The sequence below is a fragment of the Astatotilapia calliptera genome, chromosome 10, assembly GCF_964374335.1.
Source record: "Astatotilapia calliptera chromosome 10, fAstCal68.1, whole genome shotgun sequence".
Classification (NCBI taxonomy): domain Eukaryota; kingdom Metazoa; phylum Chordata; class Actinopteri; order Cichliformes; family Cichlidae; genus Astatotilapia; species Astatotilapia calliptera.
Window position 1 is genome coordinate 17,588,068 of NC_137431.1, and position 22,600 is coordinate 17,610,667.

The 22,600-nt window shown below is 39.9% G+C and overlaps 2 protein-coding genes across 2 annotated transcripts; both read right to left on the reverse strand.

Annotated features, from left to right (window-relative positions):
• Nucleotides 1–791: 791 nt before the first annotated feature.
• sod1 (superoxide dismutase 1, soluble) lies at nucleotides 792–4,861 on the reverse strand. The gene is made up of 5 exons (XM_026182739.2): nucleotides 4,602–4,861; nucleotides 3,206–3,302; nucleotides 2,986–3,055; nucleotides 1,353–1,470; nucleotides 792–1,174 (listed from the first exon to the last, which is right to left on the reverse strand). Exons 1-5 carry the CDS (start codon nucleotides 4,671–4,673, stop codon nucleotides 1,067–1,069), a joined length of 465 nt encoding a protein of 154 aa, XP_026038524.1. The 5' UTR covers nucleotides 4,674–4,861; the 3' UTR covers nucleotides 792–1,066.
• Nucleotides 4,862–7,220: 2,359 nt separating this feature from the next.
• On the reverse strand, nucleotides 7,221–18,687 carry scaf4a (SR-related CTD-associated factor 4a). The gene is made up of 19 exons (XM_026182192.2): nucleotides 18,505–18,687; nucleotides 16,920–17,003; nucleotides 16,774–16,818; nucleotides 16,519–16,680; nucleotides 15,546–15,678; nucleotides 15,313–15,449; nucleotides 14,989–15,183; nucleotides 14,673–14,758; nucleotides 14,465–14,546; nucleotides 14,056–14,232; nucleotides 13,775–13,848; nucleotides 13,422–13,612; nucleotides 13,239–13,339; nucleotides 12,764–12,877; nucleotides 12,521–12,677; nucleotides 12,075–12,202; nucleotides 10,964–11,117; nucleotides 9,937–10,092; nucleotides 7,221–9,680 (listed from the first exon to the last, which is right to left on the reverse strand). Exons 1-19 carry the CDS (start codon nucleotides 18,532–18,534, stop codon nucleotides 8,476–8,478), a joined length of 3,411 nt encoding a protein of 1,136 aa, XP_026037977.2. The 5' UTR covers nucleotides 18,535–18,687; the 3' UTR covers nucleotides 7,221–8,475.
• Between the last annotated feature and the right edge of the window lie 3,913 nt (nucleotides 18,688–22,600).

Here is a 22,600-nt window from a genome sequence, read left to right on the forward strand (position 1 = left end):
TAAGCCAGCTTTTCCCAACCTTTAAATACTTCTCATTGCCTTTGAGATATTTGGAGATAAATCACCTGCACGGATCCTACATCATCTTTTATTTTCCAACAAGACAATGACCCCAAACACACCTCCAGGTTGTGTAAGGGCTATCTGACCAAGAAGGAGCGTGATGGAGTGCCAGATGGCCTGGCCTCCACAGTAACCTGACCAAAACCAAGTCGAGATGGTTTCAGGATGAGATGAACTGCAGAGTTAAGGCAAAAGGGCCAACAAGTGCTCAGGATGGGAACTTCAAGACTGTTGGAAAACCATTTCAGGTAACAGGGTTCATACACTTCACCTGTTGCCTACTGGTGGTGGTCAGAGGGCCTGGTGGCGCCAGTGTCTGGCAGCCTCGCCTCTGTCAGTGCGCCCCAGGGTGGCTGTGGCTACAATGTAGCTTGCCATCGTGAATGTGTGTGGGTGGATGACTGGATATGTAAAGCACTTTGGGGTCCTTAGGGACTAGTAAAGCGCTTGATAAATACAGGCCATTGCTGTTTGTATTAATGTTGAAGTCCTAAATTATCATCTTTAAATATTTAATCTTTCTCACTGCTTTTCTTGAACAAGCTAACATAAGAAAAACTGGAAGATTTCAGCCATAAAATAGTCATTGAAAATGTCAGTGAAATCTATGGGGCCCTTTTCCAGTAACTGACTGGTGTTTCATCCTTACATGTTTTAGAGGATCCAAACACGTTAAAAAGGGGCCACCTTCAACTACAAGATCAATCACACACACAAAAAGAAACAACTTAGATGAACTATTTATTTTTTTCCTTAAGTATACAATTGTTCATCACTTGTGCGTTACCAATTCTTTGGGATGCTCACATGGAAACATAACCCCATTCATACAATTGTCATGAGGAACAAACAGGACAAAGCATAGCTCATCTACTTCACTGGTGACTAAAAGTCACAGAGAACTGAAAAGGACAAACTGTCACATCAAGTAGCTCTATTGGTCTTGTTAAGTGCTCTATGAAAAACAAAACTAAACTCAGTGCTTCATGTTCTGTTAAGTTGATTACTGGGTAATTCCAATGACTCCACAGGCCAGACGTCCACCAGCATTACCGGTCTTCAGGCTCTCTTCATTTCCTCCTTTTCCCAGGTCATCAGCCTTCTCGTGGATCTAATACAAAGGGCAAAAAAGGTTTTCATAAACAGTTCTCAAAGCTAAGCCACATACAGTAACTTGAGGCTCGCAATCTGGAATATATCACTTTCACATATAATGAGAATAAAAGGGAAATGAAAATAAGCAGAAAGGAAATGAACAAAGTGACAAAGGACTGTCATTTTTCACTTACCACCATAGTTCTTCCAATGATGGAGTCACGACCTGTGAGGGAGATAATTTTGTCCGTGATGTCAATCTTGGCAACATTATCTGCTCCTGCAGTCACATTCCCCAGGTCTCCAACATGCCTGTTTACAAAGGAAAAACAAAACAACCTTGCTTTTATCCAGGGGTGTCAATATGGAAAATATGAAGGAGAAAATATGGAATAGTAACTGTTTTCATACTTTTTACAGCTTTTCCTATTGATGCAGGTTTTCCCCATGATCATTTGTACTACAGCAAAGTAATTAAGTACCAGTCAAAAGACAGATAGTTAAAAAGTAAAATAAGTAAATAAATAAAACGTAATAGTTCAAAGAGTTTTTTTGTTAGTTTTTTTTGTTTTTGTTTTGTTTGTTTGTACCACCTACACTACCGCTCTGAGCCACATGTGTATAAATAATAAATATTTCATGGATGGAATATAACCTACAAAAATCTTAAGATTTACAAACATCACCTTAAGATTGCTTAAGTCTCTTTTATTGTGGTGAATTTTGTTTTAATGATACAACACTGCAGAGTGTGACGATGGCATATGCTGGCCTTACAGTTAGGATTCATTCCACATAATCTATCCAGTTTGAAATCAGCTGAGCATATTGTTTGTACGTTCCCTTCTCTGACTTTCCTGCATCACTTTTAATTATCACAGGTTGCCTAAACTGGTGACATTTAACCTTTGTTCCACATACATGCAAATCAAAGCTACAGTCAAACCTAGTGTAACGTGAAAGTATTAAGCATCATCACCTAACACAGACTGCATGCAAAATTCTGCAAACTCACCTGGGCCATTTCTATATGAGAATCAATCTATTCAAGCAAACAATTTGCAACTTTGAGTTAACTGAATGATAAGTAATCCAAGGCTATTTTTGGTCTTCCTTAAAATGACACAGCCATATCACAACAGGGTCCCTCTTGACATGATCTGAAGCTTATTTTTAAAGCACCCTACTGAATCTTTCAGTCCTTTGTAACCATTTATATTACCTCTTATTGTAGCCACTGCTGAGAAGTAGTGATGGTGCAATGAAGCCCCGTGAATGTGTTGAATCTTTCTGGCCAATTGCTTCGCCAGAAGGCAAATCACAAGAAGCTCATTTGAAAGTACTGACATTTACTGGTCATTCAATGTACAGCAGCTCTGTTGTGATAATACATGTGTGCTACATACCAGTGAATATGTAAATGTAATATATACCTCAGAGATTGATTTGAAAAGATATGTTATTACTGGGAGGTATCATGTTAAAATCCTCCCTAACTGCTGATATTTTTTTTGGCCTTTTTGTTGATCCATAATGTGCATAAAATCTCCTTGTAACTTCGTGATGATCCTCAGAATGACCTCAGATCCAGTTCATGAAAAAAAATTAACTCCCACGTCTTTTTAACAGCTCGAATCACATAACAAGGCAGTCAGGCAAGTGGCCACGTGATATTCTAAAGAATACAGGCCTAGACAAAGGTTTCATTTGGACACACCCACTTTGCTTAACACGGGCCTTGGGACTTCAGTGTCAGACGTAACATTACTACTGATATGCAATATATTAACTTTTTATACTGATACTTTTTCTTCAGACTCGACTCACCTTTCTGCATCATTAGGTCCAGCATGATTCTTGCTGTAGGGATTGAAGTGTGGACCTGCACTAATGCACCCTGGGAAAGAAAATATATATTAAACATATTGAACTATTGCAAATTTAGTCTAGATTACCTAACCTAGGTGATGCAGTAACATTATCAAATTCTGAAAATTAAGAAATCCAAGTCTCTTTGGATTTGAATCTCTCACACACAGAAACTTACCGTTTGTGTTATCTCCAAAAACATGGACATGGAAACCATGCTCACCAGGGGTAAGGCCTTTGATTTCTCCTGTCAGCTTCACAGGGGCTGAGTCATTCTAGCAGATCAAAAACACAAATACAAAAGAAGCTCTCTAAGCCAGGTGGCTAGAAGGACAGGAATATTGAATGAAGATTACTTCCACTCATGCTGTTGAACGGAAGTAATCATTTCTTATAATCAGGTAAGGAGAGGAAAAACAAAACCGGGCTGTAGGATTTGGTGCCAAAAAATTAACAGACCTTTCAGATATACTACAAAAGGCATACTCTCAAATATAAACCTAAAAGATCTTATTAAATCGAACTACAACAACAGTAATGTTCAATAAGTTTGTTTTAAGGCATGGTACGGTTAGTTTAAACTGCACAATCATGCTTTCTGAAAGTTATTACTGGAGGGTGCAATGCATTTTCTATGGAAAAGGACAGGTGATCATTCATCACGTCTACACAGCAGGAAATCTCTTAGAAAACCTCCAAGCACCTTAAGGCAACTGTTGTGATTTGGTGATCTAAAAATTTTAAAATGCACTGAACTGAAATCAAATGATTGGTTACAAATATTACTTATACACTGTAATTTACACACAAAGTCTTCTTTGATGTGAATGAGTCCGTCTCTTTGATAGTGGACCATGTGTCTTTGACGGTTGCACCGTGCACTTTACCCTTATCAAGAAGGCCAAATAAACGAAAGGCAACGAAAACAAGGACAGGCAATGACTCGGCAAAAAATAACGAGCAAATTCGCGTTTGCTCGTTTTGACGGATCACAATAATATCGAAGCATTTTGCCGGCTGTTTCGGAGTTACAGCAAAAGCATTACATGCAGAAGTGCTTGCCTGGTTAATGAAACCACATCTGGCCGTCTGTTTTATACTGGCCCTGCAAACGTTAAATTTACGCAACAAGCGTCTTTCTTATACAAACAGCCTGGGCGGCCCTTAAAAAACACACCTTTAACCATTACCACTGCACAGGCTTTAGTGGTCAAAGGTTACTGCTATAGTGACAAGCCAGTGATTTCATATATCCTGCTAAATGCGTGGTTTACACAAGCAACCTACTTTGAAGTGCAGAGTAAACTGAGGTTAATTAGCAACGGGGTGGCGTTGAATATGAGACCAGACTGCAAGAAAACCCACGCAATTGTGCACGAGCTGTCATTCACAAGGTAACGCGTACCTAGCTAGCAAGCCAACAGCTAACTAACCATTAGACAAGCTAAAGAGAGCAGAACTTGGCTAGCTTAGCCGTCAGCGATAACGGTAGCGTTTCGCTTTTAAACGGCTAAATGCGTAGTTTGTGGGATGTTTTTTTTCTCTCAACTTCAAAGAAGAATAGCCCGTCTTACCTCCTGTTCAAAATAAACTGTCCCACTAGTGTCGCTAGTTCCCTTCAAAACGCAAACAGCTTTCAGCACCATCTTTGCAGAAGTTTCAGACACTACACCCAGCCGTGGTCTTGCTTTTGACAAGCGATTACGCGATACTACATAACTAATAGGCGGGTGTATGCTACATCAACCAATCAGAATCAAATAAAATTAAAAAGGGCACATTTTGATTGGTCACCGCTAAGACAGTGTCTTATCAGACAGACGGAACAAAATCTCTATAACGACTTTATAAAAATAATTAAATATATAAAATACACAGATAAGTGAGAAATATAATTTTTTTCGAGAGTAGATCTGAGAAAGTTCCCTGTACTTAAAAAATGTCATATTCATCCTTGTGAGTAGGGGTGGGTTTTAATAATCGATTCATCGATTAAAATCGATTCTGGCTTGGATAACGTGATATCGATTCATTAAAATCCTGAATCGATTTTTTATATAAATGTATTTTGCCCAAAATTCCAGAATCTCAGCTCACAAAATTTTGACAACCACCAAACATTTAAAACAGTAAATGAGAGCAGGTACACGGCTTCTGCACAAAGAGGTAAACACAAAGCGCAGACCGCGGATCAGAATCAGTGAGATGTCGCCTTTCTCACCCGACGGCACGGACACGGTCGGGGCTGAAAGCCGACAGCTCGCTGATTCTGATGTTTTGGCGGGTCCGCGCTTTGTGTTTACGCCCCTTTTGCCCTGATTCTAAAGCTGTTAGTTTTATCTCTCTCCGAACAATATTGACCGAACCAGCAGCAAAAGAAGATCCAAACTAAGCTTCACATAAACATCGTCAAGGACTCGCTCTTACTTTTGCCGTTTTGCTTCCACCACAATAAAAAAATAAAAAAAATAAAAAATCACACTTCATGAGTATATGTTTACTGCTGCCATAGGAGTTGAGAGTAAAAAAAATCATAATCAAGCTGCTAATCAAATTAAATTGATTAGTGTGAACACTGCTACAAAAGCAGAAATTTTGACAATTTGTAGAAAGATATCAGCAATGATCTTAGAGGAGCACTAACTGCCAAGCACTGTGATGGAAGAGTGATGATCTGGCACCTTATCACTGCGGGCACCAAGCAGACCATGTGGTGGTACTCCTCCGTGTACCACAGTCAAATGTGAGGCCATCTATGTTACAGCTAAACCTTGAACAAAATTGAGTCATGCAGGAAAACAATGGTCCCAATCACAGCAACAAATCTACAACAGAATGGCTGAAAATGAAAAGATTCGAGGTGCCACAATGGCTCAAAGTACACACCTCAACCTGCCTCAAGTGCTGTGGCAGGATCATAAGTAAACATCATACATCATACTACATAAGAAAAAACAATTGAACACAAAAATAATTTGGTACAAAAATAGTTTATTAAAAACAATATCCTATGGTTGAAATATTGAAGATTTAATGTCCATGTCTTCTGCTTTTTTTTAACAAATCATAGAAACATCTGTCAATTTTCAAACCACTAGGAGTTAAAAACGTTAAAGCAAAGGGCCTCTGTTGTTCCTTCCAAGTCGACGCGTTTCTCTCAGATAAAGAAATCACAGATTATTAACAGAAATTACTGCGAGTCTTTCAAAATCGTCAGTGATACAAGCATATTTACAGCAGTGTCCCAAGCAATGTTCTTCATCTCATCGCGTTAGATATACCCTCTTTGTCTCTGTTTGTGTGAAATTGTTCGGGAACAAGTATTATGCTTGCTGAATCTGGGCTTGTGATTTTAACAATATCAGATACAGTATGTCTACAGTGATACGGAGACCTAGTTAGTAAGCTGTGTTTTATCAAAGAGCATAAAAGCAAATAGCCACAGGATTCATTCTGTATTTCCATGTAGTCAAAACTAATTTATGACTGTGATGGATGGACGAGAAAGATGGGAAATGCTTCCAAAACACAACAGGACTCTTGTGTGTGATCCAAAAATGGACTTCTACTAAGAGACAAACAACCACGTACACAGAAACTTGTATCTATCCTTGTGAGAAGTGCAAGAAACCCGGGACCCTATGTTATTAGTATTTGGCTTACAAAAATTGTTCTCCCATGTCTCAGCAATTAGGGGACAAAAAAAAAACAAAAACAAAAACCCTAAACATTCTAGCTCACAAGAATCTAAAGCTATTTACATTTTTCCTCCCCCTGAAATTTGTTAGGTTATTTTCCAGCAAAACATAGTGTTAGGAGTTATGAGTTATTTCTGATCCTCACAGGGTTAATCAAAATGCTCAATATCCACCTAAGCTTGGGCCTGAATATTTGCACATTCTGCATAGTTAACAATAAAATAAGATTTTTATCTGCTGAATCTGAGGAAGTCTTTCTTTAGCTGAGGAAATAAAAAACAAAATGCACACACACACACGCACATTAGGTACGAATGTCTTAGACCGGAGGGGGGGGGGGGGGGGGGATAACGTTTTCAGTGGCATTTTACTTGCACAACTTTATGCTGCAAACATTGTTTTCAAAATTTGGCAGGCAGTATAATTCTTAACTTTACCAGTAGCGTCTTCTTTGTTTCTACTTTTGATGATCTGTTATTCAAGGTGACACGTTGATTTGCTTGCAAAGGACTTTTATTTAAGCAAGACAATTTCTGAATGTTCAGATCACTCTGACTACCAAAACAAAGCCAACCTCGGGCTTTTATTGACCTCATGTCAATATCAAGCTTAATCTACTTTACAGATTTTATTATAGATTTATACTGCCTCTGTTATAGTTTAGGTTCTTGGTTATGACCAGTTATACAGGTTTGTATCATATAATCAAATCCAAACACAATAAAAGATTCTGAGAGCTAACACACTGGGATCAGCGATGTTGTGACGATACAGTTCGATAACAACAAGTTTTATGTTTGTTTTTTTAAAGAAATCCTGTACTAGCGTGTCTTTAGAAGTACCGGTAATATTTAAAAAAAACTGTTATGCTGTGACTTTTTAAGGATACGGTATATTTCACAAAATCATCAGTTATTGCACTAAAGCTCTGTTTTTATTCTTACTGATGTGATTCAAAGGCAGAAAGTGGGGACATAACTGAAAGAAGGGCTGTGTTATTATTCCAACGTCTAACTCAAAGTGTATATTACCCAAACATCAAGGAGTTTGTATTTTCCATTTGTCTTCTTTTTTTCCTTTTCCTTATTTTTAAATTGCAAGCCCTGCAAGTAACTGAATTAGATTTTAAGGCCACAACAACTCCTTTCAAACCTGTGCCTTCCTGGATGTGAAAATGCAATGAGAATTTAGAACACAAAAAAGCAACGAGATAATTAAAAAACAAACAAACAAACAAACAAAAAAGCCTAGGTATAATGGAGTTGCTTGAAAAGTTATTCAGTGTTTGACATGATGACAATTTGGCAAATTTAAAAACAATCTAAAACAATACCATTTACATCTTTGAAAACATCCTTTTTCCAGTAAATTAGGGGCGTGAAGTAAAAGAAATGTGTCATACAAATCAGTCGTTTCCTTCGTTGGCAAACCAACTACAGCAAAAACAAATAGAGCTACATGAGCATGCAAACACTGTCCGTTCTTATAACCTGCAGGAAGGAGAAAAACTACGGCCATTTATCCAAAGTGATTTTCACTTGTTTTGAAACACAGGCCTAATTTTGACACGTGAAGCCTGACGACATCAATTTTCATAAGCTTAACAACATTTGTGGGAGATATTTTCGACTTACTGCCCAGAAACTGTCAGTCAGTGACGAACAAACTGATTAGTTTGAATCAGTCTGCCAAGAACAGACTGACTATCATGGCAGAGACACGTTCCTATCCATCAGTGGTTCGCAGCAGTCTATGCAGCCTCCTCGTTTGCTTCTGTGGGTTCACTTTGAGCCGGCTCAGAGGGTGCCTCTTCTCCTGTAGAAGCAGTTCCCTCTGGAGGCGGAGCTATAAGTTCTGATTCTGGCTTCTTTTCAGAAGCTTCCACACCTGGCTCCTTACTGGTTTCCTTGGTAACCTCAGGGGTCACGCAAGGTTGCTCTGTACTGTTAGGGGTCCGAAATCTGTCCATGTTTTCCAGTTCGGCTAAACGGTCATCTTTGTCCCAGCGTGTGGCCCTCTCACGCCGTTCTGACCGCCTTGGCCTGTCTCCTTTTGCCTCGGCTCCTCTGCCTCTCTCACGACTTCCTCGTTCTGTTCCCTCCCCCCTCGCTCGCTCTCTATCTCCATCATCGCCCCTGGCACGTTCCCTGTCACTATCGAGGCTGCTTCGCCTCTCCCTCCAGTCCCGCCTGTCTCTGTCCCGATCTCGTTCTCGATCCCGGTCGCGATCCCTGTCACGATCTCGGTCTCTGTCTCTCTCCCATCCTCCACCCCGGTGATCGCCTCCATCTTCCTGCCATCCTCCAAGCCTGTCCCTACCATCCATTTTATCACCACCTGCTCCTCTCCCTCCATCGCCAAATGGACGCCTGCCACCTCCAAAACCTCTTTCCCTATCTCGATCCCAGTCTCTGTCCCTCTCTAGCTCTCTGTCCCTGAAACCAGGCCTGTCTCCCCTGAATGGTCTGCTATCCATTTCTTCTGGCCCCTCTAGACTCCGAGGACCGCCTGGTCGGGTAAAAGGAGGTGGACCCTGAGGAGGGGGGCCATGCCCATGAGGGAAAGGAGCCCTTAAATTGTGCGGCGGGGGCATCCCAAAGGCTCCTTTAGGCGGAGGTGGCTCATGGTGCTGCATCATTTGAGGGTGTGGCCCCCTGGGCATCATCTGTGGGGGCATGGGGGGCATGCCGGGGTGAGGTGGCCTTGAGCCATGGGGTGGTGGGAAACGCTGCATGTGTGTTGGTGGGGGAACAGGAGGACGCTGGAGGGGAATCAAACCAGGCCGTGCCCCTAGAAGACCACCTGAGGGGGGTGGAATGCTGCTGGGATGGCCGCCCTGGGGCCCCACCAGAGGAGCACCTGGAGGTCCACCTGAAGGTCCACCTGGAGGAACACCTAGATGTCCGCCTGGAGGAGCACCCAGAGGTCCACCTGGAGGCAAGCCTACCTGGTTAACTAAAGACGAAAACCAAAGTATAGCATTAATATAACTACAATGTACTTATGATTACAAATAAACAATATATTTAAACAAACACTAACTACAAAATCTTTGGTACTATATTGCAAAACAACTAAGTGACTTCTAGCACTTTTCTATGTTTATTTAGCAAGAAAATAACACTTTAATGGTCAAACATAAGTCTCTTTAGAATGGATAGAGGAGAAGGGAAACATCACTTTCTGTGATAGGTAAGAAAGGCAGACTGACCCATAGATCCCATCTGATTATTAAAGATGTTGGGAGCCTCGAGGGCCTCGTCATTTTTCCGGTTTCCCAGACCTGCTGGGTCTAGAGGGGGGTCCTCAACTCCAGTTTTAGAAGGAGGAGGGGGACCAAGAGGCATAGCACCAGGGAGAGGAAAACCTGAAGAAGAGTAATAAAAGGAGTTAGGGTCCTGTTTGATTCAATTAAAAATGACTTGGACTAAGCTGGATGGGTAAAATCTGAAAAGGTGCACTTGTGCAGTTTGTTGAAGTAAAACAGCAAAATCAAACTGCCAAAATCTCATTCATAACATGCACGCAAGTTAGCAAATGAATAAATGTATTTCTGATAAACGTAAATGTGAAAAGAGAGAAATAACACTAGTCAACATCCACTATCCCCCATAAATATTAAAATACAAGAAACATGGATTTTGTTCTGTTTTACCCTTTAAATCTTTATCATTACGAACTTTTTGATCTCCTTCTGACAACATGATGGGAACACAAAAAAATCATGTCCTGCATGATTTGCTTTCAGTCACAATTCACTCATGAAAGCAAAACGATTAAGAGCTTTTTAATGACTCAATAAATGGGTTAACTGTCATCATTACATACCTCAGTCCCCAGCTGCCATCATTATTAAATAAAATGAATCACAAGTTAAAACTGACTCTTGTCCTTTTCTTATTTCTATTACTGGCAGTGTCCAGTGCTGCCCCTCAGCCTCCTAGTTGATGGTATCAATTTCAAACTTATGTCGCTTTATTCTCAAGTTATCACATTCACAAGATTTTTGTCAAGGTCACTGAGATTCAAACTTGTCCCAGATTTTAAGTAGTAATTTGAAAATCGCCTTGTTTTCCAGTTATCGCATTCACAAACTTGGGTGTCCAACAACAATACTCTATCAGCCTTTTATGGCTGAGGGGTATATAAAAGAAGAAAACAAAAACACAAACCTGAGAGCAGACACTGTATAAAAAAGACCACAAACAAAAGTATGATTAAATAATAGAAATTGTTACCTGGAGGCATTTGCATGGGGTTGAAGCCAGGTCTGATGAAAGGAGGCAGCGGGACACCTGGAGGGAAGGAAGGTGGAGGCATGCCTATAGGCCCAGGAAAGACAGGAGGTTGGAGAGAACCCACACCAACCATTGGCTGCTGCATTGGAGGGACCTGAGAACATTTAGAAGTTACAGTTGATTTTAAATGAGAGAAGTGTGAGACAGTGTTTCATGTTGTGTTTCTATCCAGGTATGCCTTTACTGCACTGACAGTGCATTTGGGATCATTGCAATCCTGAAAAATGGAACTGCTGCCAATCAGACACTTTCCAGATGGTGGACAAAAATCTGACAGTACTTTTGCATGTTGATAATTCAGTCTATTAGGACAAGCTCTCTAACACCTCTGGCCAAAATGCAGCCCTGAATTATGGCAAAGCCTCTACGAGTAGACACACTGCTGGTACCCCTCTCCTGCCCTCCTCTGTACATACATGTTTGAAAATATTTTTTTCTTTTCATCAGTCCGTAAGACCTGTTGCCATTCGGTCCCGTTCTTGTATAAAATTTGGCATTGGTCAAAAACAGTAGCAAAATTTGTTCCCCATTTCTTTAGGACTTGACTTTCTGTCAATCTCCAGGCCTGCCACTCCCTCTGTTCTCCACTTGTCTAATATCCTCAAATGTTTCATGGACACATCACAAAGCATGCAGCTAGCAGCTCTTTGGGAATCACCCATTTTGTACAAAAATACTATTTCATGTTTCTGCAACAGGCTGCTAGTAATAAAGTGTGTAAAGATACAACTTAATTAGCCATGTAGCATTACATGTAGTTTTAGCTTAGCAAAAACGCATTTCTGGAAAAACATTATGGTACAAGGACCAGACTGAAATAAAACCATGTGTGTATACTGATTACCTTTTATGTTATTTTTCGAACACCAATTCTCCAATTTTCTCATCAACATAGTCCACTCAGCATTTACATACCCACAACAATAGCAGTCAAACACAGCTGACTCCGTCAAGATTCAGAATCTGCTTCTTTTAAATTAGCAATAAGCAACACCTCTCAAAGTCTAGGATATGACGATACTGGTAACAGTTTATATGGCTTTTTTTTAACCTGTGTAGGAGGAGCATTTGGGGCAGGTACAGGTACAGCTTGTGTCTCCTCAGGCTGCTGTTGCTCTGAACGGCCGTTGTGAGTGAGTTCCTCTGGGTGGTCGAGAGCCTTCCTCGTGCCACTCCACTCTAGAAAAGACAGCATTTTTTTTTTTAAATTAAAACAATATCTCTGAGGAACAGCATGATTCCTTAACCCCTACAAAATCGTACTGTATGTGTATAATAACTTTCATGGGGATTGGTTCAGCTTATAGTGCTTTACAGTTGACAAGCCAATAATAAGGCAGAGCAAATGTAATAAAACTGGTAAAAGCAACATGAGGTACACAGAAGACAGAATAAAACATAAGAACACTAAAAGTAATTTGATCTTTTAATTAAATAACAAAAATGAATTAAACTAAATAATTCAAAATAAAGTGTCTTCATTTTTTCTTTTTTTACCTGGTGATAAAGTGTCCACATCGAGCATTCCTCCTTCTTTAAGCTCCTCTAACTGGTCCTCTCTGACTTTAGACCAAGGTATGTAGGTGACACCCAGCTCCACATCCCAGTACTGCTTATAGTCAGCCTTTATGCCCTTGTTCAAAGCCCAAGCAATCTGATAAGTAAAAGCAACTTATTAGTTTTGCCCTTTCCTAACAAAACTAATACATGACAAAGCAACAATCAGTGTTGCTCATTCACCTTAATGGCTTTCTGGTTAACTTTGAATGTTCCCCTGCTGAGCTTCTGTAGAGCCCTGAAGGCGTCTTGCCTATGTATCATAACAATATAAGCACAGCCACGTGGAGGGATCATCTTAAAGAGAGAAGACAACAAAAAAACGAGTGTTTAAAAACAAAAAACAAGTCATACTCATCCACTTTATTGAGCCTGTAATTAGTGGGTTTGTTTTTTTTAAACATGTAGAGCCTTTGGTGCAAATTTGATGTCAGCATTTACTCCATTTTCATCACACTTATTAACACAAACTGTATCAAATACAAATAACAAAGTTGAGGCTTTGAGCTATCTGTGTAACAAGTTCTATAAAAATCAAGAAAGTATATAAAGTCAAATTTACTACAAGCTGACTGAAAGATTTAATCAACAAAGTGTCGGTTGCAGGATGACCTCACAGTTAGATAAACTGAAAGCTGATCTCTGTGAGAGAACTTACATTGATGGACTCTATCTGCCCAAACTCCTCGAGTAAACAGGCGACATCTTGCTGCTGTGTTCTCTTGTCCAGCTGGCCTACCCAGAGAGTAGTGCTGCAAACTAAACAGGAGAAGAGAGCAAAGAGTTAGGAACTAAAGAATGTAACTGAAAGTCTTACGATAATAAACAGATGATGACTTACTGCTGACTGTCTCGCTCTTAATTGGTGGAAGACCTTTCTGCCGTCTCTCTCTCTCCTTCTCTCTCTCTCTGCGCTCCTGCGAGCGTGAGCGAGGTGAGTGATGACGCCGATCCCTTGAGCGTGAGCGGGATCGCCTGTGCCTGGATCGACGTGTACGAGAATTGGACCGTGATCTCCTTCGCTTTGGAGATCTGGGGAGCGGGGGGAGAAGACATTTCAACTCAAAGCATTATATTTAAACAGTGTATACTAAGAAGATTATCTACATATGGCAAAATAAACAGGAAATAAGATATAACAGTGTGAACAAGGAAACCTAGTTTGAAAAATTACATCCTGTTTTAGACGTTTACCTGGAGCCTGAGTGTGATCTTCGGCCATGTCTGCCATCTCTCATGGATGAATGGTCCACATCCATTGGCAAATCCTGACACAGTATAGAGAAGATACATTATGAGTAAAATCTGTTACAGCGACAGAACTACATCTCTGTGCAAGTCAAAGTTACAGAAGACCAAAAAACAAAACAATTTCAAAACATCAGAATTTAATTTTCTGACATTTTTCTCAATTTGCTACAATTTTATGCCCAACTACAATTTATTGTGACATCTTTATGCTACTGTTTGCCTACCTGTTGTTGCTGGGCTGCATTCTGGTGATGGTAAACCCCAGGGAAGCCTGGAGGCCCAGAAGAACCAGAGAGGGACATCCCTGACAGCATGTGGCCCATAGGAGGCATCACAGCAGGAAAGCTCTGTCCTGGTGGTAAACCGTGGACCTGGAGCTGCCCATTAGGAGGAAGAGGAACCTGAGGGGAAGAAAAACATATAACACGATCCCTCAAATCAGTTTCTCAGTAACAAACTCAGTTCTCCGTTTTATTTCAGATAGAGAGCATATACTGTAAACAGTTGTATGTGCATTTATAATAAGCCGTAGTATTATGTAATCCTATTGTTAAATCAAGCTACAAAATGAGATGTTAAGATTTGTCAATAAAGAAGAAGCTCTTTTTCATTTAAAAGTCTTGTTCTTTTTACCTGCTGTGAGATGTCCTGTGGTATATTAATCTGTGGTTTAAAGTGATCCATGTGCTGTGGAAAGGCTGGAGGCTGCTGCATACTGCGATGATAAAAATACACTATCAGCTCCACAGCTTTTATTTTGTTAAAAAAATACATTTTCATCAAAGCTTTCTGCTTTCTGGTATCACAGACTGCAGCATATAAAATAAATTAAGAAGCTTACAAGGGGGGCTGAGAGGAGATTTCATCCTTCTTTGTTTCTTCTCCAACTTCTGGTTCATCATCATAATCAAAACGGTCCAGCAATTTCTGCGAGAGAAACACACAAATAATGATGTTTTCTTCATGTGGCAACGCTTCTTCAGCCTTACTTTTCCTTTACTGTGCTATACCGTGTGATACCCTTCAGCCTTCTAGCAGATGCACCTATGATATAAATTTGAAAAGGTTTTAGGTGGGCATCTTTACCTTCTTGCCTGACGGTAAAGAAAATAAAATAAAATAAAGAACATCATGCAAATACAAGAATGCATTGTCACCTTGTCAAAGGCCGTCTTCTGCTGGGCAGGCTGGGTTAGTTGGGCGGGCTGGGAGGGAAGGGGAGGTTGTGGCGCGACCATGCCCAGTCCAGCAGAAACATTTGGGGCCTGTGGTTGAATAATCTGCGGTGAAGGCTGGGTGTTGGTCTCTGGCTTCACTGGGTGCTGCTGAAAGTTCTGCAGGATCTGTTGGAGCTAGATGCCCAAAACAGAGTGAAAGAAGAGTCAGTAATAAAGATGTGAAAGATGCTTAAGAAGTAACAAAAATACAAGAAAGTGAATAAGGCAACAATCTAATGCCAGTCCGCATTAGTAAAAACATACCTGCTGACCCTGTGAGGACTGGAAGAGCTGTGCCACGGCAGCAAAGGCATCAGAGTTGTGCAGCTGAGCAGCAGGTATCATGGTGGAGTTTGCCGTTACCACTGTAACTGGCTCTTTGGCTGGAGGTGGAGGAGAACCTGCCAGAAGAGAGAACGTTTGTTTTCAAATGCCAACATCATACATCAACATATTAATATTATATTAATAAAGCAATGCACAACCTCAAAAATTACCTGGCTCATCTGCGCCTGTGTTGGGTGCAGCACCACTGCCAGAGCCAGCTGCCATGTCCAAGAGGGGCTGAATAACTTCAATCTTGAACACCCCATTCTTCTGCCACAGGTTCAACACCCGCACAATTTTACTCTATAAATGAAAATATTTAGCACAGGACATTTATCATTACAATGCAGCGCTACCTATGAACAGATTTAACTTGGGCAGGCAGGTAATCCAAATATACTTACAACCCCCCTTCCCCCCCACCACCACCAAACTATAACTGGCAACTCATTTTATTATTAACATCTTTAGTCTTTTATCCTGCCAAGAGAACAATCACATCTCAAGATCAGTTATAGATTGAAGAAAAAAAAAAGGGCTTTCTAAGTCACAACTGTGGTAGTTCCAGTCATCATGGATAGGAAGTTATACAGCCCTTTTCCACTTTAAGTACTCAGAGTGGCTCTCTACTAGAAGCCACAATCATGCAGTGCTTTAAATGCTTTCTATCTATCACACACAATCACAGTCTGATGGATATGTTACAGGCAATTTGGGGTTCGGTATCTTGCCCAAGGATGCTTCGACATATGAAGTGAAGGAGCTGTGGGTCAAACCATCAACCCTGGGATTGACGATAGACTCACACCATCATCATTCACTTGCCTCCTGGGCAAACTCCAGCTCCTATATCTCTAGCTGGGGACAGGATTCCTTAAACCAGAACCTGCAGCAGGGGTAGAACTGGTTGATGTGCTGCAATGCCAAGCTCACTGGGACTACTGCACAGGAGTAGTGTATACTGAATAATTTGTTTGGGAAAGTGTGCATATGCTACCAGTTTTTTGCTCCTGCACACACGCGCCCATATGCCTGCACCACCCACCACAAGGAGAACGTAAATCTGTGGGAAACACTGAGACGCGGCAAATACTCGGGTTAATTTGCAGTGCAATTAAATTGTCACCAGGTCTCTTCTCTTACCCTGTCTTCCACGGGGCAAAGGCAGAGGTTCTCAAAAGTTCCTGTAATGTTTTTGGTGAACCTTGGTCCAAACACATCCTTGTCAGGTCCAAACTGGTGTCTGGACTGCCTAACAATGGAATCCACCACATATAAGCCTGCTACCTTATACTCAGGCTTACACTGGAGGGAAAAGAGGAAGAAAACAGCAGAGTTCATTGGTATTTAGTGAAGAGACACAGTCTGCAAACTTTAATGAAAACAGACTCGGCTCACCTTTTTTATAAACTTTTCCACAATCTGGACCACATGTTTGTAAAGCTGAGGAAGAGAGGAGCAAATGAGCATGCCGTTATATTATAGACCCCAAACATAACAAATTAAATAAATATACAAGAATCATTCTAATGTCGTATTCTTACTTTCATTGCTTTGATGGCAGATTTGGTGATGGAGATCATCTTTGCCCGAGATATTGGGGGTTTGGAGTCCATCAATGAGAATAACTAGACATAGAAGATAATCATTCTGTGAGATGGAGAGTCACGACGCTGGAGGAGTGTCCAGGGTGGTGCTGATCACTTCTATTTCATCACTACTCCTCATCCCATATCAAACAGCCACATTTGGGTCTTTACTGCATTCACGTTATAATTGCATTAAATGATAGATGCAGACCAGGTGGTATCCAAGCAATGAATATCCCAGTTTATACAGACTCATAAAGATTAATGAGGATCTTTTTTAACCCATCTGCTGTAACTGTTGATCGATGCTACAGCATGGCTCAGGGTAACTTGAGTTTATTTAGTCATACTGAAAAAGGAAACCGCATAAATAAATGGGTACGGTGAATTCACAAAACACCAGGACCACTATGATGAAAATGAATGGGCAAAAATCAGGCATATTTCCATTTTGTTTTCATAAATAAAAACACTTCAAAGAATCATGCAGTATTGTATTTCCCACTATAATTCACATCAAAACAAAATTTCAGCTGTTCCTCAACTCTGCCAAGGTGCAGTTGGCCTTTTTGAATGGTTTGCAACATAACTCACATTAGCTACAACATACAGCTTTGTGACAGTGTGTGCTTTTTAGCATGCGAAATGTTTATTCAGAATAAAATAGACAAGATGGAGAGGATCTGGAGAAAATGTAATTTAGACATCTATACACCTTTGACAACAAGGTTAAGATTGTATTCGAATATGAGTCACACGTGTGTGCGTATCTATATGTATCAAATAGTGATGTGCATTCATTGTCAGCCACTACTTTCTCTGCTTGGATGTGAGACAGAAACTACAATTGAAACTGGACGATATCGCTCAAGAAGCATCGTGGGCTGTTCACAACCACGAGAGCTCAGATATGGTACAAGAAACATGATCTGAACAAGCGTGTTAAGATGCGACAAGAAATGTCTTTCTGCCCCTCAGTCTCTGTGGTGAGTCAAATTCGCGGGTGCAGGCAGAAACACCAAAACATGGCTTGACTAGTGTTTTGACTGGACTCCTAACAACATCAACCGCCTTTAGTCAGGCCTTGTAGTAACTTGGCCTAGCATCTTCTTACCGAGCACTGGTTTTAACATTAACGAGGCTGTAATGAACATTCAGTCTGTTTGTGTACAGTATGGTAACAAGCTATTGCTGTATTGATCTTTCTACCTGTGGTTGCGCGTTCTCATTTGCATTGTGTTGGTAACCACAACTTACTCCCACAAGCTAGCAAAGCGGCAGTCACTGGAAACGCTACTGACTGGATATTACTGTGTAAGCTTAGTGGGTGGCCGAAAATCCAACTATTCCTTCCAGTGGCATTCGTTTACTTCAGGGGTGCCAAACAAGCGCAACACTTAAGCCGAATAAGATGTCCAGTTAACTCACCGAGCAGGCCCACTGCTTCGACCAGCTAGGCTAACTCCAGTGCAACAGCAGCAGCTCCATGATCAGCAGCACCACACTAGGGGAGTTCAGACACTCAGCGACAGCCACTTACCTCGTGGTTAAAGGCGTTGACGGCATCCATGATTGCCAGACGCTCCGAGCCTTCCCTTAAATTCCCGGTTCCCCGCTTACAGCGATGTTTATTAAAGAAAGGGTCGGTACAACATGTCCGCTCCCGGTAGCTAACGCCTGTTAGCTTCGCATTGGAGGTGTTCGGGTCGGCGGGTACGGCAAAGCATGATGGGATTCAATGTTGTTGTTCTAAGTTTTGTCCACAAGGGGGCAGCATGTTGCGTGGACAGTGTACATAGTGCCCTTTGAAGGAGACAAGCTATCGACACAAACATTTGTTTTGACTGGGTTGGGCAATGGATTTTCCCAAGTGGCCTTATGAGAAAATGGGATTGTTGTGGAGGGCCCAATCAATAAGCTGGACTTAGTTCTGGTCAACATTAGTTCTTTTTTAAAATCTGTTTATAACTACATTGGTGCTCTCGTGGCCCCTTGCGAAAATGAATTGGCAACTCCTGGGTTTGACCACTGTCATCTTTACTGCACTCCAAGCAGACTATAGAATCAAATCAAAAATGGCAGGTGTGCTTTGCTGTCATAATTTTGCAATAAAAGATTTTTTGCACTGATTACTCCTTAAATGTCTTATTCTACGATGATATACTAAAATCGTACTTTAATATATATATATATTAATATTGTCACAAAATACATTCAGATTTATTATTAACAAGTGCACTTTTTCCTCAGTAGCATCAATATAATTCTAATAAGTAAATATCTTTAATGTGCACATCATTGTTTACACTTCTCTTAAGTTATATCACTAGTAGAATGTTCATATGCAATATTATGCATAATATTATGCATAATATTATGCATAACATGTTATGAAGTACAATAAGAACATTTTTTAAATCAAGATATTTCAATACATCAATATGTGTGTACACAAAAAAATCATCTAAATCCAGATGCATTTTTATTTTTCTAGTCAATTGAGCTTAATGCTTTTCAGTTAATGCAAATTTATTAAATTCCACATTTTAACTAAATTATTTGAGTAAAAATATACTTTAACTCATATATATTGTACTTAAATAAATATTTGGTTATATTGTTTAAGCAATTTTGTATTTTATCTATACCTCAGTTAAATGGTTTATTTATTCCACTCACCCGTTGTCTCCCACTAATCCAATTTGGGGTCACAGGAGGGCTGGAGCCTATCCAAGCTGTCATAGGGCAAGAGGCAGGGTGCACCCACAGAGGTCACCAGTCTGTCGCAGTGTTAATGGAGTGAGACAACCATTTACATCCATGGTCATTTTAGACTCACCAAGTAACCATCTCAGGCGGTTCCATAGTGTTCTGGTTTATACATGTGAAAGGTTACTGGTTCAATTCTGAACACAAATCCAGTTTGGGTTTGTATCTATATCTAAATCTATATTGGAGGAAGTCAGAGGAGAACATACAATTTCAACCCCAGACTGGATTCAAACCTGCAGGATTATTTCTTACATGTGAAATTATGTTGCATTTGATTTGTCTTCATTGTTGTCTTAGTAGTACGATAAGAAAACCAGACAAAATATATTTAAACAATTTGGCCTTTAATATAACACATTTAACATTAACAGCTTTGACAAACTGCAGCTTCATTTACAATACTATTCCTTCAATAAGACAAGCATGTGTAAAATGTTACCACATAAATACACAGAAGGTTTTTAATGGTGCATTTATTCATCATGTGCTTTAAATATAAATTCAGTCTTAGTAGATTTTGATACAGTATTAACAAGTGCACTAGATTTTTAGAAATATGTCTCTTTTCTAGACATTTTTAGAGTAGAAGTGCTGAATGAAGTACTAATTAAATTATTTCTATGCAAAATTAGTTTCCTTTAAAGAAATTAACCAGGAAGGTGTACTTTTTGTGTCTTTTTTAAACACAGTCATTACTCACAGTGGAGGCTTGAAGAATGGGTTATATCTCCAAAACCTGTCCACTGATGATCCACTGATGATGTTCCATTTAATGAGATGTGCCTGAAAGTGTGGTTTTGTGGCGATGTCCTTCCCTGTGCATAAAAGCATTAACTACAAACTCCAGTTACTAAATAAAATGCCTTTTTCAAGGAAAACAGATTTGTTTGAACCATGTTTCAGTCAACATGACTGAAGAATAGAAGGAATGTGACAGAGATTCCGCAAAATGTTACATTTCTATGAAGTCCTTGTTCACAACATAATGTTTCAAGCCAAAAAAATCAAAACAAAAACACTTACACTTACAAAACTTTAGGCAAGCTTTGAGCACAGTGGTGGTGGCACCATTGTTTGCTTAACTACCTAAGGACCTGGACACTCGGCAGTCACTGAAGAAACAACGCATCAGTCTGAAGTCAAAGTAAACTTTATTGTCATCACTAATGTAAACACAGTGTGCAGATATGAGACGACATGGCTTCAGCTACTGCAGCCATCCTGATGTTTAAAAGAGGCTAACGAATCAAGACAATGACCCCAAGTGCAAATCAACAACAGAGGTTGAAAAAGAGGAAAAAATATGTTTCTAATGGCCAAGTCAGAGTGCTGAACTTCCACTCACCTAAAATGCTGTAGCTTGATGCATGTACAATCAAAACATTAAGGAAATTTAATAATCTGAAAGGCTTTGTGGGGAGGAACAGTCCAAATCCTCTCTACTGTTGTGGAAATCTTATAAGCAGCAAAAAGAAAAGTCAGATTGCCTACTGCTGTCAAAAAAATTCATTTACTTTTACCAGCCTGCTTTATGTGTGACTTTGTGTCATTAATCAGATAACATTTGTTTGTTTCAAATAACTCAGATCACTGTCTGATCACTGAGGGTTTGGATTCCATTAATGACAGACAGACTAGTAATGATCACACCACAAATCAGTAAATAAAATAGTTCCATGAAGCATCTGTGATATCATATCACTGAGAAAACACCAGAGGTGTTTCAGCAGAGAGCAATATCAACCTCCCACCCCCAGAGTCCAAACCACGCTTATTTAACAAAATTAGCTGCAATGAATCATATCAAAATAATTAAACTATTAAATATTTTGTTAACTTTCATCTGTTCGCTTTGTGAAACATTCTAAAATAAAGCATGACATTTAAACAAGTAATGTAAGACATCAGACTTAAAATCTGACCACTGATGACCACCCTAACCCTAGAAGTACTTCCAAGTCTCAGTGTGTTATTTCAAAATAAATCTGTTTTGTGCAGAGTAACAAAAATGACCTACAGTACGTTTGTACTTAATACCTGTCACTACTTGTGCAGAAAAAAAAAACTGACCCGATGATCTCATTAAAGTTCTGCGGTCTTATTACTTTTAATGTATGGGATGTAGTGCTTGAGCTTGTAGTATAGAAATCTTCCAATAGATGGTGCACTCGTGCTATCAGTTCTTTGCCCCAATGTCTGGTTTAGTGTCTAGAAAGCATGGTCCAGTTGGCACTGTATATGCATATCTAGATATACTCCTCTCACTCCTTCTATGCGAGTGAAATGAGGAAAACAAAACACAGCAGAAACAGAGAAGTAACCCAAACTAAACCCGTGTAAGAAGCTAAACTGACACCTTCTCACACAAACTCAAAACATATGCTTCATGCTGGCAGGATTTTTTTTAAATATAAACTGAAAGGGACTATTTAACAATTTTGATTAGATAAATTTCCTTGTCAGGTGTTTTATATATATATATATATATATATATATATATATATATATATATATATATATATATATATATATATATATATATATATATATATAATTATTATTATTATTATTATTTTATTTTTTTCAGGGCTTGCAAGTTTACCGAGTAGGAAAACATACACTAGGTCAGGCAAACCTGAGCCGAAGACAAACGGAGTAGGAAAATCTCGCCCCTCCCTGCAGGTGTCCTCCTTTGAGTGATGAACACCAGCGTTAATTAGGCCAGAGACTACACCTCAGCCACCGAGGAGGAAAATTGTTCTTTGTCTGACTCTGGTTTACTGGAGTACAACTTTCCATTTTTGGCAGAGCTCCGGGTTCAACCACGAGAGAGGAGAGATAAAAATCCTCGAATATATGCTAGC